Source organism: Phascolarctos cinereus, unplaced genomic scaffold, assembly GCF_003287225.1.
Source record: "Phascolarctos cinereus isolate Bilbo 61053 unplaced genomic scaffold, phaCin_HiC Scaffold_2;HRSCAF=192, whole genome shotgun sequence".
Taxonomy (NCBI): Eukaryota; Metazoa; Chordata; class Mammalia; order Diprotodontia; family Phascolarctidae; genus Phascolarctos; species Phascolarctos cinereus.
In genome coordinates this window covers 207694425-207714509 of record NW_027555625.1, presented here as the reverse complement: position 1 = coordinate 207714509, position 20085 = coordinate 207694425, and the positions used below count along the sequence as shown (strand labels likewise).

The 20085-nt window shown below is 42.0% G+C and overlaps 1 protein-coding gene across 1 annotated transcript in view; it reads right to left on the bottom strand.

Moving 5' to 3' along the window:
* Positions 1-5185: 5185 nt before the first annotated feature.
* LOC110212636 (polycystin-1-like protein 2) overlaps positions 5186-20085 on the bottom strand; it is a 98380-nt gene continuing 83480 nt past the window's right edge. The window contains exons 30-33 of the mRNA XM_020992655.2: positions 16030-16240; positions 12821-12922; positions 11948-12079; positions 5186-5944 (exon numbers count right to left, since the gene is read on the bottom strand). Of these exons, the coding sequence (XP_020848314.2) occupies positions 5804-5944; positions 11948-12079; positions 12821-12922; positions 16030-16240 (586 nt within the window). The 3' untranslated portion in view covers positions 5186-5803. The remainder of the gene's footprint in view (positions 5945-11947; positions 12080-12820; positions 12923-16029; positions 16241-20085) is intronic.

The following is a 20085-nucleotide window of genomic DNA, read 5'->3' as shown; positions in this document are numbered from 1 at the left end:
TGATGGTGTTTTGTTTTTTTTTGTTGTTGTTGGTGAGGCAATTAGGGACTTAATTAAGCGATTTGCCCAGGGTCACACAGCTATGAAGCATCAAGTGTCTGAGACTGGATTTGAACTCAGGTCCTTCTGACTTCAAGGCCAGAGCTCTATCCACGGTGCCACCTAACTGCTCCTCTGCTTTGATGCTGATGGTTGCTGACTCATCAGGGTTGTGGTTACCGAAGGTTGGGGTGGCTGTGGCAATTTCTTTAAATGAGACAACAATGAAGTTTGCCTCATCAATTGACTCTTCCTTTCACTTGAATACTTAGAGGCCACTGTAAAATTATTAATTGGCCTAATTTCAATATTGTTGTGTCTCAGGGAATGGGGAGGCCAGAAGGAGAGAGATAGGAACAGCTAGTTTGTGTAAAGGGGTACAGACTCTGGAAATCCCCACCTAGAATTCGTAGAATTTTCCCACTTGATCTAGAAAGTCTCTAGCATTCCCCTGAGGCTATAATCTTATCAACTGCCCTTTCCTTGTCCTACAAGAAATCTCCTAATTCTCCGTGGCCTAATCCGCCATTGTTTGTAACCTCCCCATGGCTCCCAGCTACTTCCCATCCTTGATCCTATCTATTCTACCTCCCAGTACTCCCAGCAAGATCTCCCTAGACCCCTCCTCCAGTCACCCCAAACTACTTGGCCACGCCTAGATCCATCCCACAGTCTTTCCATACATGAGATCCATTGTGTCCATTAAGGTTCTCAGATTCTTAAAATCTAGCCAATGGCTGAGATTTAATCTGGCCCATTGCTCAAATTTAATCTAGCCCTCTTGTCAATGTGTCACGAATGTACAGATTTGAGTCTGGCCAATATGGCAAATCTTTAATAAACCTTGTCTTTGGCTGAAAAAAGGCATAGGTGGAATTCATTGGGGTAGGACCCATGTGTCGCTATTTTGGGGTCCCAGCACCCCTAAGACTCAACCTCAACAGGTGGAGTAGGCAGAACATGCACATTTATCTATTAAGTTCATCGCTGAGGGTACTTAATATTATACTGTATCATTTGGTATTTAATATTCTGTCTTTTTTTCTGGCAAAACTCCAATCTAGCCTAGCTCAAAAGAAACCTCTCCTAGCCTGAACTAGCTGAGGAATGTAATTATTCCTGGTATTCACCTTGCCAAGGACCCATAAACAGAAGCCAATTTAAGCTAAGCTCCCTTCCTCTGGGGGATGACTTTTGTATCCTTACCTCTCCTAATCAAAATCTGGTATAGGTCCTGGAATAACACTCCCCCCCCACACACAAAATTTTCCCACATGGTCAAATCTCTGGCCTTGGGCTGAGGCATCATCCCAGTAATCCTCTCAATTGAATTTTCGTTGTGGCTATACCCAATCTCCCAATTCTATTACCTCCAGATCACCCCAGGCAACTTTCCACTCTTAATCTTCTCTAGACCCCATTCTCCCATGGCATGGTCCAGGATCCTGGCATTCTCTGTTACCTCCCAGTCACTCCAGACTACTTGGCCCCTCCTAGATCCTTCCCACAATCTTTCTGTATAAAAGATCCATCTTGGCGGCCATCAAGGTGCTCAGATTCTTAAAATCTGGTCAATGGCTCAGATTCAATCTGGCCTGCCTGCATTAGCGATACAAATGCTTAGGTTCCTTAAGAGTCTGGCCAGTGTGGCTGATTTTTAGAATCATGCCCACCCTCTATCAGTATTCTAATAAACCTTGTCTTTGGGTGAAAGAAGGCTTGGGTCGAATTCATTCAGACAGGATCCACGTGTTGCTATTTCAGGGTCCCAGAATCCCTAAACCCCAACAATATGATCTCAAAAGAGGGAGACCAAGCCAGCAAAAACCTGTTCAAGATGGCTTATGTTTTTTCTAACCAAGATTGTGGAAGGCAGCTGTCTACATGGAACAACTGATATTCTTTATGTATCAGAGGGGTGTGATCAGTCAAAACTGAAGGCCAACCAACTCAATTAAGATTGCCTTTGGTTTGTCAGGGGAGGTTCCAGTGTTGTACTGTCAGAAGGAAGACATCTGAATTTAAAGCCTCCCAACCCATGCTTACTTGGGGGCCTTTGGTCACCAAGAGAGACCAATAACCTCAATTATTGGCTATTGCTAGCCTAATAAAGCAATGTGTCTCAGAATTTCAGCCAATCAGCACACCATCTTATATGGGCGTTGTTCATGGAGCCCCAAAACAATTATAATAGTAACATCAAAGATCACTGTTCACAGAATCACCATAATAGATATAATAATAACAAAAATGTTTGAAATATTGCAAAGATTACTAAAATGTGACATGGAGACACGATGTGAGCACATGCTATTGGAACTGCAGGGTTGCCATAAACCTTCAATTTGTCAAAAATGCAGTATCTGTGAAGCACACTAAAGCAAAGTATGGCAAAATGAGGTGTCCCTGTGCACACTGTCTCCCTCAATAGAATATATGCATTTTGAGGGTACCGCATTTTGAGGGTAGAAACTATTTAATTTCTTTCTGGTACATAATAGGCCTTTCATAAATGCATATTGGTTGATTTGTTGAAGCTGCTAGTTTTGACAGGGAGACTCAGAGTGATACTTCCCAATCATGGTCCTGTACCCCAAGATAAGAGCCCCCTGAGAACAGAAGAATAAAATGGAGGGAAAATTGATTCATGATTTTCTGTTTGCAGATACACAGCCTCTGAAGCTGAGATGCAGCAAAGTATGGATTGATTCTCTGCTGCTTGTGGTAATTTTTGCCTAACAACACCCAAAAAACCAGAGATTCTCCACCAGCCAGCACTACATCATAAATACATGGAAGTATTTGTTATAGCAAATGGAGAAATTTGGAATACTGTGGGTAAGTTCCGTTATCTTGGCAGTGTACTTTCCAGGGATGTACACATAGATAATGAGGTTGACAATTGCTTGCCAGAACCAGCTCAGTGTTTGAAAGGGGCCTTGCAGATCATCTAGTCAACCCTCCAACTCCTCATTTGCTACCAGTATAATGCCTAACATAGTAGACATTTAATAGATCCTTTCTCACCCATTTATTCATTAATTTCTTCAGTTTCTCTGAGACTACTGCAGGGTGATAAGTTTATGGTTGGGGACCTCCTTGCTTGTTGTATGTTGCTTTGTCAAACAGAACCAGATTATTGAGCTTGTCTCACACTTTTCCGTTGGATCACTTCTTCTTAGCTTTGCCCCAAGACTTGTTCACAGGATCTTTGTCCTTCTGGGCTGACTTGCTGGCATCTTCCTTCTTATTTTCCTTAGGCCGAGTGATGAGGCTTCAGGACCTCCTCCTGCTACCGCCTCCAAGGTAAGATGTCGAACAGCAAGTCCCATGTGGTTCTTACTTCAGTACCAGAGTACTGGAGTAGGAATAGGTACTGGGGAACTGAATGGTTTGTCTCCAGTTCAGGAAATCCAGCCCTTTTGGCTTTTAATTCTCAGTCCCATTCATTCACTCAGTGAGTGGGTAGAGAAAAGGGCACTGGGCTGGCCAAATGACTTTGTTATTCTTTAGATGAGTTTCCTGGCCCCTTCATTTACAAATGAACCACTCAAAGACTGAAAGAGGGGTACTCAGTCTCATTGTCTGTTACTTGCCTCTCACATTATGCAATTAATTTCATCTAGATCAAAGGTATTGCAAATGGGGTAGTCTTCTAGTGAAGCCCCACCCCAACCCCAGATGTGTGTGTAATTGTGGAAGAAGCATGTTTGTCAATATGGCTATGTATGTATATGTATTCCTTTTAGGTAAGTAGCATACCGTACATAAAGTATTAGTGTATGACTGGCTCCTAATTGGATTGTATAGAAATTATAATAGGTGACATTCCTATAGCTCTTTAAGATTTACACAGTGCTTCTTTCACCATAACCTATGAAGCCTGTAAGTGAAGTATTGTTATCTGCTTTTGAGAAGATATCCACATTAATACTTTATTGGTGGAGTTATGAATTGATCCAACCATTATGGAAAACAGCATGAAGCTGCGAGAAAAGTGACTAAAACAGTCATACCCTTTGACTATGAATTATCTCTAATTGCAAACAACCCAAGGAGGTCAAAGGCAGATGGAAAGGTCCCACATATAAAAAAAATTCATAAATGAAGTTTTTGTGATAGCAAAAAAAGGGAAGGGGGGGACGACTGGGGAAACAATTGAGCAAAGTGTAGTAAAGAAAATTTAACAGATTATGTTTGTCGTTTAAGAAATGACAAATGTGAGGAATTCAAAGTAACCTGTGGGAAGACTTTTATACCTGGAATAGGGTAAAGAAAGTGGAACCAAAAGAACAGCATACACAATGACCACAATAATGTAAAGGAAAATACTAAAAGATGAACATAATAACCAATCTTGATTTCAGAGAATTAGTAATAAAATATAGTTTCCTCTTCTCTCTGGGCAGTATACTATAGACCCAGAATATTATAAACCCTGTAGTCATGGCTGATGTGCGAGTCCGTTTTGCTTTACTGTAGCTTTTTGTTACAAGGAAAGGTTTTTATGGGGGCTGGGGGGAGGGAGAGTATATTTGGAATTGACTAATATGAAAAAAGCAATAGACATCAATAAAACATTTTTTAAAGCATTATCCCCATTTTACAGATGAGGAAACTAAAGCTTAGTAAGGTATAGTGATTTACCTAAGGTTAAACAGCTAGTAAGAGTCAGGGCTGGTACTTTAAAGCTAGACTAAGCTACCTCTCTTAATGGGGACAAGAATAGAGTCAGTATCCCAGGGTATTGTTGTCTATTTGTGCCTAGCTTAGTGAATATGGTCTTACAGAGAACAAACCATTTACTACATAGAAAGATTAAGTTTGTTTTAAAAAAAACCACTTAATAAGTGCCTACTGTATGCAGTGCTAAGTGCCGGATGCTGGAGATAACTCCCCCTCCCCCTCAAATTAATAGCCTCTGTCTTTATATTCAATAGGTAGGATACAACATGTAAATACAAGTATATATTAAATAGTACAAAAGATTAATAAGTGCTAACAACTGGAGATTTCAGGGAGAACCTAGGAGAGGCTGAGCTTGAGCTAGGCTTTGTAGGAAGCTAGATGTTTAAATGACAATGACCAGAAAGGTTTAAAGGATGATCAACCAGATAAACAATTGCTCTGTAGGAACACGTTTCTGACAGCAGACATTTTTTATTAAATACTTTACTATAAAGTTACAGAAAATAGAAAAAAATACAACCAGCACAGGAAAAATAGGAAAAAATACAGAGAAACAGAACTTTTCAAGGTCACTAATTATTTTTCCTTCCTGGGCTTACATGGTAGAAAACAGGAAATAACAACTGATATGTTTTAAGGCTTGCAAAACACTTCATATATATTTTCTCATCTGACTCTCACAATAACCCTGTAAAGATGAGTGCTTATGGATATTATCATCCCCATTTTCCAGATAAGGAAATTGAGGCTCAGAAAGGTTAAGTGATTTGCTATGGGTCACACAGCTAGTAAATGCATGAGGCAGTATTCAGTTAGTCTACAAGCATTTATTAAGCACCTACTATATGTGAGGCTGCTGTTCTGAGGCTACAAAGACATTCTGCTCTGGAGGAGTTCACAATCTAAGTAGGTCTTTCTGATTCACAGTCAGAAAGTATTATTTCCATTATGTCATGTTACCATCCCAAATGAATACATAAGACTTCATAATGAGTAAATCATTTCCTGCATAGACCCAAGTCTTTGTAGTACCTGGACACTGTCTATACCACCACCCATGAGAACAGCAGTGAGTTTAAACCCTGTCATCTTCCTGGGCAGTTCCAAGCTGGCTGGTACCAGAAGTCATGATATTCTCACTCTTCTTGCATTTAATGCCAAGGAAACTGAAGATTTTCATCAAGAGCAAATCAACAATCTCTTCCTCCTCAGAAGGCTATAGGGAGAAAAAGGGGAAACAAATTTGTCAAAGAGCCCCACTTGGCAAAGTCTAAAATTCTAAATACACAGAAGCCTAGAAGCCTAGAAACCTCAGGTTGGTGGCATTCGGAGAAGTAGCTTTAAACTATCACTTGTTAATGAAGTTTTCAAACTACTTGGAACACAGTCATCTGGACAATTTTTGGCTGGCCTTGTTAGACTATGGTGCCTTCCTCACCTTGATATGCCATACCCACGCCACTTGCTCCCACTGCTCACCTCTCCCCTCTGCCACCTCAGAGAGGAGAGAGGAGAGGTGAGATGAATGTAATCGTAGGATTTAGAACTGGAAGAGGCCTTACAGAACATCTAGTTGAACTGCTTCATTTTGTAGATGGAGAGACTGAAGCCCAGAAAGGTGAAATGTAATTCAGTTCAACAGGCATGTACAGCCAGGTTCCAATTAGTGCAAACAATGAACCCCCATGAAATGGTCACAGTATTCACATTAGCACTGTATACTTCCCTTGGGCTGGAACCAATGGTCACTTTTTACATAATTATATGTACCTTCAAACATCGTGAATTTGAATATACTTTATGGAATTCATTGTTAGCACTAATTGGATCTTACTTGTATGGAGTGCCCATTGTGTGCAAGGCACATCTCCAACAACCTTTTCTCCATCCTTATTCTCTTTGCCTTCTCAGCAGCCTTTGACACTGATCTCCCTCTTCTTCCTGATACTCTTCTCTTCTTAGGTTTTCTGAACACCTCTCTCTCTCCTGGTTCTCCTCCTACCTATCAGACTGCTCTTTCTCAATCTCCTTTGCTAGATCCTCATCCAAATCACAACCTTCTAACTGTAGATGTTCCTCAGGGTTCTGTCCTGGGCCCTTTTCTCTTCTCCCTCTATTTAATACTTCACTTGGTGATCTCATCAGCTTCCATGGATTTAATTACTATCGCTATGCTGATGTTTCTCTAATCTACCTATCCTACCCTAACTTCTCTGCTGACCTCCAATTTTTCATCTCCAACTGCTTTTCAGACATCTTGAACTGGATGTCCAATAGAAATCTTAAATTGAACATGTCTAGAACTCGTTATCTTTCCCCCTAAACCAGGGGTGGGAAACTTGTGGCCCCAAGGCCACATATGGCCCTCTAGGTCCTCAAGAGCAGCCCTTTTACTGAATCCAAACTTCACAGAACAAGTTCCCTTAATAAAAGGATTTGTTTTGGAAAACTTGGACTCAGTCAAAAGGCTGCCCCTGTCCCCTGCCCCCCAAACCCCCCAAAATCCTCCCTGCCTCCTAACTTCCCTATTATTGTTAGGGGTGGTACCATCCTCCCAGTCCTTCAGACTCCCAACCTAGAAGTCATCCTTAACTCATCACTATTTCTCACTCCCCATATCCAATCTGTTGCCAAGGCCTGTTGATGTCACTTTTGCAACATTTCTCTAATATACCCCCTCTTGTCCTCTGATACGGCCACCATACACGTGAAGGCCCTCATCACTGCACAATTGGTCTATTGCAATAGCCTGCTGGTGGGTCTGCCTTCCTTGAGTCTCTCCCTTCTCTAACCTGAAGAGGTCTAGGACTTTTGGGGTGCTGCAAACCCAAAATCAGTACTGGGCCCTGATGAATGAATTCAACTCAAATCTTCTTTGGCCAGAGGAAAAGTTTATTAGTGATAAGTTGCATAGGCCAGGTGACACTAGTAAGGACCGGCCCGCATGAGAAAAGCTCAGCCTTTGGGGCACGAGAGATTCTCAGCATCTGAATGGGGGCCAGGGTGGATCTTAAATACAATAAAATCACTTTGGGTGGCCAGAGGATGGGGCTGGGAAAAGGGTCTAGGTAAGGATTCTAATTGGGGAGGTCTGCATAAACAATGGGAATAACTAATGGGGGAAGGGGAAGGCATTTGTCAAAGGAAGATAAGGGGAGTCAATAAGAAACCTGAAAGTTAAAAAGTGTTTTATGGGGCCTGTAATGGAGGGAGCTGGAAGGCATCGTAGTAAGGTCAAAAGGTGTAGTCTAAGGCTTCCAAAGGGAGATAAGGAGCTGGGGTCTGTAGACAAATGGTAGCCAGATTCCCTTTGGGGTGAAGGTGGGGCGGGGGAGATCTCTGAGCTCACCCCATCATAACCTATCCTCTATCCACCAAAGCGATTTCACTGAAGTGCCAGTCAAACCATGTCACATACAACTCCTCTCTCCCACTCAGTAAATTCCTGTGGCTCTCTGTTGCCTCTAGGATCAAATACAAAATCCTCTGTTTGAAGGGTTTGCTTAAAGCCCATCATAACCTAGTCCCTTCCTACCTTTTCAATCTTCTTACACCTGCCACACTCTGCCACATACAGATTCATTAACTCTAGCCTCCTGTCTATTCCTCAAACAGACATTCCATCTCTTGGAACAAGATACTCCATGCCTCAGCCCCAGTCTTTTTCTCTGGATGTCCCCCATGCCTGGAATGCTCTCCCTCCTCATTAATGCCTTCAGGCTTCCTTGGCTTCCCTAAAGCTCAACTAAAATTCCATCTTCTATGGGAAGCCTTTCCCAACCCCTCTTAATTCTAGTGCCTTCACTCTCTAAATTATTTTTTTTTATCCTGTATAGAGCATGTTTGTACATATTTGTTTGCCTGTTATATCCCCCATTAGAATGTAAGCTCCTTTGAAGGTAGGGATTGTCTTTTGCTTCTTTTTGTATTCCTAGCTTGTAACACAGTGCCTGGCTCTTAATAAATATTGATTGATTGACTGACTGAAGGCATTGTGTTGGGCACTGGAAATACAAAGACAAAAACTACCTGTCCCTACCCTCAAGGAGCTAAAATTCTACTAGGATGATAGAACATATGTACAGATAAGTATATACATAATAATTTAGGGAGGAGGGAAAAGGCACTAATAATTAGGAAGATCTGGAAATTTTTCCCCTAGGTGATGGTACACAATCTGAACCTTGAAGTACAATAGAGATTCCAGCCTGGGTAAAGATACAGAGGTGAGAGATGGAGCCATGGGTTCTAAGAACTGCAAGTAGAATAATTTGGCCTTCTCCTTTAAAAAAAAAAATTGTACCCCAGCAACTAGCCTGGCACATGTTAATTGCTTAATAAATGCTTATTGAAAGGTTGATTAATGCTATATACAGCACATAAAGGGGAATAATATACAACAAGACTTCAAGGGGAGACTGGAGTCATCCTGTGAAGGGCTTCATAAGCAGGAGGAATGACATTGAAAAAAACAGGTTCTCGTGTGATATGCCCTTCAATAAAAATAGGTAGATGGTTTTTACTTTGTCAAAAAACCCCCTTTGAGTTTGGTAAGCATGACACTCTCTGAAGGCCTGGTCATTCCTAGGTAAACAAATAGGCTTGAGTTTTTAACTGTTCAGAACTATAGCCTGAACCCTGGCCTTTGGTGACCATACCTCTATAGAAACAACCTGCTTGAGCAGTTAACAAGACAGCCTCTTGATCTTCCCCTCCTTGTTTAGCATTTTCTCTTTACTTACATAATGGACAAATGGAAACATTCTGTACTTTCTTACACATAGATGCAGTCAAGTCAGTCCTTAGCTCAAAACCTTCCAGCGATTCCCTATTGATACCTAAGTAAAGGTCAGAATCCTTTTACCTGGCATTCAAAGCCCTGCCCGGTGTCAGCCTACTTTTCTGGCTTCACTTCATTATACTGCCCATTACACGAGCTCTGTTCTTACCGATGTGAACAACAAACGCACCCTTTGCTCATGTTATTCCATATCTCTCGTGACTTCTCTCTTCTTTCCCATTAAACCCAAGGGCTTGGAAGGAAACAAGCATTTATTAAGTTACTCCTATGTGCTGGGCACTATGCTAAGTGCTTTACAAATAACCCTCAGCAGGCACAGGACAGCTAGCTGTCTTTAAGCATCTGAATAACTGTAAAGTACTAAAAGGAACAGACTCGTTCTGCATGGAGCCAGGGAACAGAACCAGGAGTAATAGGGAGAAGCTATGGAGAGGAAGATTCAGGTTTCATGTCAGGAAAAATTTCCCAACAATTAAAACTATCCAAAAGCAGAATGGGCTGCTTGGGGAGGTAGTGGGTTTGACCTCAGTGAAGTCTTTAAGCAGAGGGTGGGTAGGTTATAACAGGGACACCTTTTTGGTTATGAGTTGGTCTTGATGACCATTGAGATCCTTCTAACTCCGATGCCCTCTCTCCCACAAAGCTTTCCTTGATCTCCCTGGTCAGTAACAACAACCTTTCCTCTTAGGTCTCACATAGTACTGTTCTTACACTTCTCTAATGGACTTAGGTATAATATTGCTTATTTTAATTGACTATCTTTTGTGTCTTAGCCCTCTTACTAAACGGTACCTTGCTTGACAGTTGGGACCATGTTTTAAGTAAACTTGGATTCCCCTCAGGTGCTTAGCACAGTGCTCTCTGCACAGTAGAGACTAGATAAATGCCCTTTGTATTGTGTTGCATTGGTTGTACTAGTGCTTCCCCATGGACCTGAAGAGGAAGGCCTGGATACTTATCAAAAGTTCCACTTTAGTAAATATTTTTCCAGCCAGATCAGCTTGACAATGTAGCCTAAGAGGTTGATGACTGCATGGACGACCAAAGCTGGCAAAAGCCTCCTTAGCTTGTGCCTGAGATTAGTATCATTAGCCCATTTCTTTCCAGGGTAACTTTCCTCCTTCTAGTAATATTATTCTGTCTAATAAAATACCTTTAAGTTGTAACAGGAGTAGCATGGAGTAGGTTACCTCTATGTCAACCAATGATCCTGAGATAAAGCTGGATACAGAGAATTGTAAAAAAACCAGAATCAAATTCTCATGAATACCTTTTCAGCTACTAAACCTTAAAAACCTATCTTCCCCCCCCAAAAAAAAGGTGAGCACAGACCCCGAGGAATGTTTCCCCTCAAATCTAGCAGTTTTTATACCTGGGGTTAGCAGTACAAAACATGCCCTGTCAAAGTGGCAAGACATGCTTTTTCAATTCAGTTGGGGTAGGGGGGATGGTGACCTCAGGAAATTGCTGGGAGCTCACCTGGGGAGTAGCTGTCAGAGCAGAGAGGACACTAAATTATTCTTTTGTTCTAGGTATTGAGCTCAGTTGTTTCTATGCTGCCAAAAGCCTGAAAGTGTCATCAGCATCCCTCTAAATTTTGTCACCCTGGGCTGGCCCAGTTGCTGTGCTCTTGTTATGATTGTTTCCTCTCTAACATTCCATAGCTGGACTCTACAGGCTCCCCAAACTGACAGAATTATAATGATGATAGGTGGCATTCAGACAGCATTTTAAAAATGGCAAAGCACTGTACATATGGAATCTCATTTGATCCTCACCACAACCTTTTGAGGTAGGTGCTATTATTATCCCCATTTTACAAATGAAGAAAAGGAGGACAAGAGAAGTGAAATAAGTGACTCACCCAGGGCCACACAGCCTGTAAGGTGGAATTTGAACTTAGGTCTGCCCTGACTTCAAATCTAGCCCTCTTCCTCTGGTTGCATGTACTACCTAGCCATCTCTTAAAGCTCTGTGTAGATTTATACAAGAGCAAAAGGCCCCCTCTCAGCAAATAGCCATTCTAAACATATATTGGGGAAAAATATGGAGAGCATGACTCTCTTCTTAGCCTGAATTTATATGCAGGAGAGAATAAATGATGGACCTGAACAGGCTATTCCCTGCTTCCCTGGAGGGGGCTGGCACCACTGCCAGAAGAGGCAGTTAGACTAGACCAAGAGTGAGCCGACTTGTCCTCCCGATAACATATTGTTCACCACTCTGGATTGGGCCTCATTTATCTGCACATTGACTTCAAAAAGCTTAATCATGCAGTCAATCAATAAACATTTATTAGGTACCTACTTTGTGCCAGGTGCCGTGCTAAGCAGTAGGGTTACAAAAAGAAGCAAAAGACAGTCCCTGCCATCAAAGAACTTACAATTCAATGGATTACAATCTAATAGATTAGTTTACCTGGTGGTATTTTTGTTCCTCACTAAAGGCAACAAGGATGACAGAAATGAACAGATTCAATACCACAAACGTCATAAAAATGATGCAGGAACCAATCAAGAAAGAGCCCAAAATAGGATTAGAATCCAAGACCTAAAACAAATAGAATCCAAGTGAATGCTAGTGGATCCATCTGCAAGGGGTCCCCCCGAATAGAAAGCTGGCCCAGCAGTCCAAAGGATCATCTCTAGCTCCAACTTTAGGGAAGCAGGCTAGTGCTTACTCAGGACAACCTATAGAGCTGCTACCTGGGAAGTGGAAAGGGCAAAATATTGTCACGGTGCCCTCTTTTTAAGAGGACACTATAAGCAAGTCTTTTCCTCTCTCTGTACCTCATTTTTCTCATGAAATAAGAGGGTTGGATAGCTCTCTTCCTGCCCAGGTCTGAGAACAATCTCTGGGAGGAGGCCCACTTAGCCTCTTCTCTGGGAATGAACAAAATGAGGAAGGCATGAGGGAACAAAGGTTGGGGTAGGAGGTATGGGAAGAGGAGGGAGATTTAATCTGGCTGTTTTCAGGAATGAACCAGACAACAATGGTATGTTTTCCGGTGCATAAAGACAGGGACACCTGAACATCTGACCTCTGGCTTCTCTGCCCAGTGTGCCACTGAGATACTCTATGATAATCAATGTACAAGTCTCTCAGTCTAGCTGGGCTTGCTCTGCCATCTTTGCCAAGCATATTATGCCCTCTGCACAATGACCCAGCAGCTTTCTGGGACACAGATGATGAAACACCTTTGAGTGGCATGTGCTTCCTGTTGTACCACGTCCCTTAACCCTTTATGCCATCCTCTGGGAAAGAAACCAAGGGGTCAACAGCTATGGTTACCTCTTCATAGTTGAAGATCCCCAGTTGCAGGCTGACCATTGTTTCTGCTGCATCAAAAAGGGTTTTGTAGGAATCAAGCTTCCAGCCAAATATCAAGTTTGTCTGCCAAAGAAAGGGAACTTACGTATTACCATCAGGCAAAAGATGAGTGGTACTAACCAAGACGGATCCTGTTCCCTGCAGCGTGCTAGCTCACTGTTTGTCATTCAAGTTAGATATCATCTAGCCATGGTGGTAAGGAAGGACAGAGGAGAAGGAATAGTGGGGTTTGAACCAGACAACCTGAGCTCAAATCCAGGTTTGCTATGAGCAATAAATATAGCAAGTCAGTCAAGTATTTATTAAGTGCATACTATGTGGTAGGCACTATACAAAGGGCTGGGGATATAAAGAAAAGCAAAAACAAGGTCCCAGTCCCCAAGGAGGTCACAATAGGTACTCAGTCAATGTTTACTGAATGAATGAATCATTGACTATGAGCTGGATTTAAATCTTGCCTCAGCATGCTATGTGATCTTGGACTGGGCCTCATTTTTCTCACTGGTAAAATTGGGAATAAGACTAGATAACATTCAAAGTCTTTGCCAACTCTAAATCCTGTGATCATTAGATCTAGAGCAAGTGTCTCTCTCTCTCTCATTTCATGAATGTGTGGCCCTGAAGAGCTAAGCGGCTTGCCTAAAGTAACACAGGTAGGAAGCAGCTGAGGTAGGATTTGAATATAAGGCATTATTCAGTTGATTGATTCATTCAATAAACATTAATTGAGTGGCTCCTATGTTTATCACACTTGCTACTTCCTTTGCACAGCTCAACCTTTGCAATTGCTTTGCAAAGCAACCAGAATGCTTTGCCAATGCTGAAAAAAATGGTCCACAATCTTTCATATTACGAGAAGTGGGAATAGGCTGGAGTGAACACGCATTTCGTAAATTCTTCAATGGAGGTAAGGAAACAAACATTTACTAAGCACCTACTATGTGCAAGGTGTTATGCTAATTTATTTACACATATGATCTCATTTGATCCAGACCATAAACTTACAGTTCAGGAAACTGAGGCAGAGATAAAGTGACTTGTCCAGGTTCACATAGCTAATAAGCATCTGAGGCTGGATTGGAATCAGAGTTTCTGATGACATTCATAGTCTGTTGAATTGGAAGTTTCCTGAATATGTTTTGCTGCCTGCACATGTATAATCTATAGTAAATTACTTGCCTTCTTGAGGAGGGGGAAGAAAAGGGAGTGAGGGAGAGAATTTAGAATTCAATTTTTTTTCTTTTCTTCCCCCTCCCTTTTTTTTTTTTTGGTTTTGGAGGCAATCAGGGTTAAATGACTTGCCCAGGATCAGCCAGCTAGTAAATGTCTGAGGCCGGATTTGAACTCAGATCCTTCTGACTCTAAGATCCCTTACTCTATCTACTATGCCACTAGCTGCCCTGGAACTCAAAATTTTAAAAAATGAATGTTGGGTTAGCTAGATGTCACAGTGGATAGAGCACTGGCCTTGGAGTCAGGAAGACCTGAGTTTACATCTGACACTTGACACTAGCTGTGTGACTCTGGGCAAGTCATTTAATCCCAACTGCCTTGTTTAAAAAAAAAAAGGGAACATTAAAAATTATTTTCACGTGTAATTGAGAACAAATTTTTTTAAATTAAATTTAAAAAAGAAAGTTTCCTGGAGAGTAGGAAGCATATTTGGATACTAGCTACCAGGGTGGTCATTGTCACATCTCAGGATATAGTCAGCCCACTTAGAATAGTTCCTTGAACTTAGTAAGTACTTAATAAATATTTACTGAATTATATTGGGCAGGTAAAACAAAACCTCATGGACTTGCTCCATGAGCTAATACCTTTTCCCTTTGCTTTGCTCTTGGACCTTGGAATAGTGGTTTATTTAATAGGTTGTCTCTCTGGAAGGATGCCATTGGGGTTATATTGAATTAAACTAACAGCCTAGTTAGAAAATAATAGTTTCTACCTATCCTGGGCTCATCATCCTTTCCATTCTCTACGTCACAGGTCTGCTGTGAAGATGACACTAAAAACCTTTAAGTGCATATAAAATTAGGAGTCATTAATATCATTGTCCCACCACTGGGAGAAGTATCTTTATTCTTGGGTTTCTTAGGCCTGTAAAGATGGAAACATACATAGATTTCCTAGCCTCTGTGACGAAGGAGACACTTACAGCTTTCCAAGACCCTGTATAGATGGAGTGCAATAGTTTGGAAAAATTCCTGATTTTTTGTTAGTCTCTCCTTTTCAATAGGCCCATCTATTACCTAGCCATGCCTCCTCAACCAACCCCTTCTGCCTTCCACCTTTCTCTTGAACTCCATATCTCTGAAATCTTCTAGGCTTTTTGTTGTTGTTTAGTCATTTCAGTCATGTCCAACTCTTTGTGACCCCATTTGGGGTTTCTTGGCAAAGATATTAGAGTGGTTTGCCATTTCCTTCCTTGCTCATTTTATAGATGAGGAAACTGAGGTAAACAAGGTTAAGTGACTAGTCCAGGGTCATACAGCTAGTAAGTGTCTGAGGCTGGAATTGAACTCAAGTTTTCCTGACTCCAAGCCCTGTGCTTTATCCACTGTGCCACCTAGCTGCTAGGCTAGTATTCTAGGCTAGAAACTTCCGATTTCCTTTCCTAGATGACCAATGTTTCTTTGCCTGGGACCCAGGGGTGGGAAACCAATCAGACTCACCTGAGCAGGACCCCTTCCCTCCCACTAAAGCACCTGCTTTCTCTAGGAGCAGCCATCTCCCTGGATCTAGGTGAGCTGTCTTGAAGCAAAGATTTGGGAGTCCAAGATCATTTTGGGCTCCTGCTTCTTGCCATGGCCTCAAGACTATCATGTCTGAGGCTCCCTAGTAATATCCTTGGCTGTATCTCTTTCTAGACTTTGCATTGGGGGTGCTGGTTCCAGTTCCCGTGAGGCGTCAGTGAGCTGCCCTCATCCCCTTGGTCTCTGCCTCCTGCTCCCTTATGTCTCCAGCATCTCCAGCATCTCTAGTTCAGTCACTGGGCCCTCCCTTTTAGGCCTTAATTACACTAAATCAAAGAGCCCATTGCTTTCAGCTTTGACTAGCTCCTCTGCTTCTTGTGCACAGCTCCTCTTGGCCCTAGCAATGAACCCTGACAGGGAATAGTCATACGTTTCTGATGGGGAGATCGGACTTTTTAGGAGGACAATACTCACGGCTATTGAGTAGGCTAGGAACATGATAGCAATCACAATGATGAATCCAGAGATGTCTCCCCAGGCTCTGCGCAGGGTAGACGTGAGCACGTTTAGCTTGGGGTTCAGCCTGAGCAGATGCCACAATTTCACAGTGGACAGGAGCACCAGGATTGCAATCAGATAACCCAGAACTGCATCTGCACTGGCTGTTTCTCCAAAGCTGACAGCCCTAGAAGAACAAAGGGGGAGCCCTGGTTAGAAGGCCAAGATCAATGGGGCTCAGAGGCTCAGTCCCTTCTGTCCCCAGCCTGTGTAAATGATGTGAGGCAGTAGGCAGGTGACACAGTGGATAGAGCACTGGGCCTAGAGTCAGGAAGACTCCAGTTCAAATTAGGCCTTAGACACTTAAGCTGTGTGACCTTGAGCAAGTCACTTAACCTCTCTCTGCCTCAGTTTCCTTAACTGTAAAATAAGGATAATAGTAGCACCTACTTCCCAGGGTTGTCATGAGGTTCAAATGAGATATTCATAAAGAGTTTAGCACTGGGCCTGGCACACACAGTAGGTGCTTAAAAAATGCTTGTTTCCTTCCTCACTGTGGCTAGAGGGCATGACTCTAGGTAGATAGCTGAGCTACCAGACTATGATAATTGTTCTGAAGACTGAGCTTAATTAACCTTCATGCTTAATGCTGGAAAAGTTGTGGAGAGGATTCCTGGGAAGGTGCATATTGAACTGGCTGGCCTTTCTAAGGCCCCCTCTAACTCTGAGATTCTACAATTCTTTAATATAGCTTTGTAAATGCCCAGTCCTCAGCATCATGCCAGGTAGACTGAATTAATTAATGCAGACTGAATTTGCTGGGCCCATCCTGAAGGCAAATGGAACTAGATATATTTGTTTGGTAAAAAGTGTAGATATTGATTAATTTTATTGATGAAGTTGTAAACAAGTATTCTGATTAGGAATTATAAAGAAAAGTGACTAAGCTATATGCACATACCCATTGACTCAGCCATTTCACTATTGGTCATTCAGCTCAAGGATGCCAAAGGTAGAAAAGAAGAACTGGAAACCGAGTGGGTACCCACTCAGTGATATGGAAATGGCCAGAAAAAGCTGTCATATATAAAATTAATGGAATGTTCTTGGATAGTAAGAAATGTTGGTTATGAGACACTTAGAGAAACATGGAGAGATTTGTATAAGGTAATGCAGAGTAGAATAAGTAGAACCAAAAAAATAAGGTACGCAATAACTTATTGTTCAATCATGTCCAACTCTTTATGACACCATTTGGGGTTTTCTTGGCAAAGATATTGGAGTGGTTTCCCATTTCCTTCTCCAGTTCATTTTACAGATGAGGAACTGAGGCAGACAGGGTTAAGTGACTTGCCTAGGGTCACATATCTAATAAGTATCTGAGGCTGAATTTGAACTCATGTCCTCCTGACTCCAGGCCTTGGGCTCTATCTGCTGCAGCACCTTGCTGCCCCAAGTCTCTACTTGTTTGCTAATAATAAGCCAAAGAAATAGTTAGCTCTTAGCAAAGGGATTTTCTAAGATAGCTTAGTAAGAACAGTAACCACAAAGCATTTCTCCCATAAACCTGGGGCAAGCTTTCTCACTAATACACATATCATCCACAGGATTAATGTGTATACACAATACCATGGTAGTGAGGCACTCATCTAGGAAGGGCATTAAAGCTCTTCACTATGCTTGTCCTTCGGGGCCTAGAAGTCCTTTCTCTCCTAGTGGTATCCTCACAAAGCTCTCCCTTGGGCACAGTATCTCTACTGGCTGAGTTGCTAGGCTGGGCTCCCAGAGTCTGCTCTTCATTGATTGATTCTTTATTGCTAGAAATACTTTTTTTTTTCCTGTCAGAGGTCCCACTCCTCAAAGCCTCTTCTCCTCCCTCTAGTGACTGCTTCTTTGTATTTGAGTCTATCAGTGTGTCTCTGCTGCCTCAACTATGCCTCAAACCAGGGGTAGGGAACCTGCCTCAAACTCTCTACAAGTGATTCTCCCACTGTGAGATGGGGTATCTGCTGTGCAATTCTACTGCCAGATGCCATGGCTGATGAAGGCTAAAAGGGAAAATCACTTTCCCCTATCCACACAGAAACCTTGCCCAGAGCGTAAATCAGCAACAGTCACTCAATCTGGCAGGATTTAAAGGCCTCAGGGACCTGACCCATTTTTAGCCCCAGACAATCATATTGCTCCTTTTGGTTCACTCAGAGAGACGTTTTCACTCTTTGTAAAGGGACCTTCACACATTGATAGCTGCTAAACTCATGAATGCTCTCATACCTCTTTCTTCTCCTCTTTGCTTTCTGTGACTTCATCAGCTTTGGTGGGGAGGGGGAGAACCATATCCTCCATTTATACTTGCATTAATTAATCAACCATCAAACATTTATTGAGAACCTACTAGGCGCCAGACACTGCTAGGTGCTGGGTATGCTAATACAAAAGGAAGCTAGAGCCTGCCTTCAAAGAGCTCTCACTCTAATTGGTATCACACATACTGGCCAACCTCCCCGACTTTAAGCTATTCAATTCGTCTCTCTGATTGTCTTCTCCCATCTTTCCATGACTTTCTTCTCTAGGTCTCACTTCTCCTAACTATACTCTTTATCTTACCACAGCCTCCAGCCCCTTTGTTCTCTATTCTCTAAATCCATCATGCGTCTCCTGACCTTACTTACCTACCTTCACAGTCTTGACCCTGTAGTTGAACATTTTCAGCTAATATGCTCGCATCCATTGTTCCCTTGTCCTACTGTTCCTGTCTTGCCAGTCCTCAGTCCTCTGTCACCCCCACCATCTGCCTTCTTTGTTCCTGCTCTCAAGTTACAGAACACTGCGAGAGGAAGTCCTACAATGGACTGAGTTCACTACCAATTTATATTTTCTAATCTCCTCTGGGGCTTCCCTGCAGTACAATAATCCTTTCAGTCTTCTGATTGTTTTTTGGTCACAGTGGAATTGGCCTTATCTCTCCTCTCCTCATCAGCAGGAGTCTTAGCTCACTGAATTAAAAACAAAACAAAACCCAAACCGGGAACAGACTCCAACTTCCCAGGCTTTTTCTACTGATGTATTATTTCCTGTAAATGGCAACACTATCAATGAGAGTCATTTCAGAGATCAGGCATAATTTTCTTCCTTTGGTCACAAAGCGTTGTATCCAGTCAGTCAACAAACATGCATTAATTGCTTCCTATTTGAGCGCCCGCTTTCTCAATACTACAGAAGGTAACAAATTCTTAGTCTCAAATATGTTGATACAACTATCAACTACTGTCAACTGCTATAGAAGCAGTGTGATGTGATGGAAAACATATTGACCTGAGAGTTAAAGAACTGGATTCAAACCTGCCTCTGTCACTTACTATCTTTGAGACCTTGGGCAAATAATTTAATTTCACTGGGCCTCAGTTTCCTCTTCTGTAAAATGAGCCCCTGAGGTCCCTTTTAGCTCCAAATCTATAATCCTGTACTTTAGATTTTTGTATCAACCATTTTCAACAGCAACATTATCATGAATATCCCATTTGAATCAAAGACTTACAGAATATCAAAGTTGGAAGACATCTTAGAACATATCACAGAATAATAGATTTTGAGAATTGCAAGGGATCTTAGAGGCCATTTTAATTCAGTCCCCACATAAGAGAAATCCTCAGTAGGATAGAGCCAAGTGGTCATCTAGTGTCCACTTGAAGATCTCCACTGAAATGCATTTCTTGAGGCAGCACATTCAACTTTTACAAAATTCTAATTATTAAGGAAATTTTACTGATATTCAGCCTAAATTTGCCTTTTTGAATTTTGTATCCCTACCCCAACTAATCTAAGCACAGAAAGCCCATTATGATTGAGCCTCCTTTTCCCAAGGATTTGTGTGCAGAATATGTCCCAGACTTTTATTTTTTTATTTTATTATTTTTTTTTTTAGGCAATTGGGGTTAAGTAACTTGCCCAGGGTCACACAGCTAGTAAGTGTTAAGTGTTTGATCTGAGGCCGGATTTGAACTCAGGTCCTCCTGACTTCAGGGCCGGTGC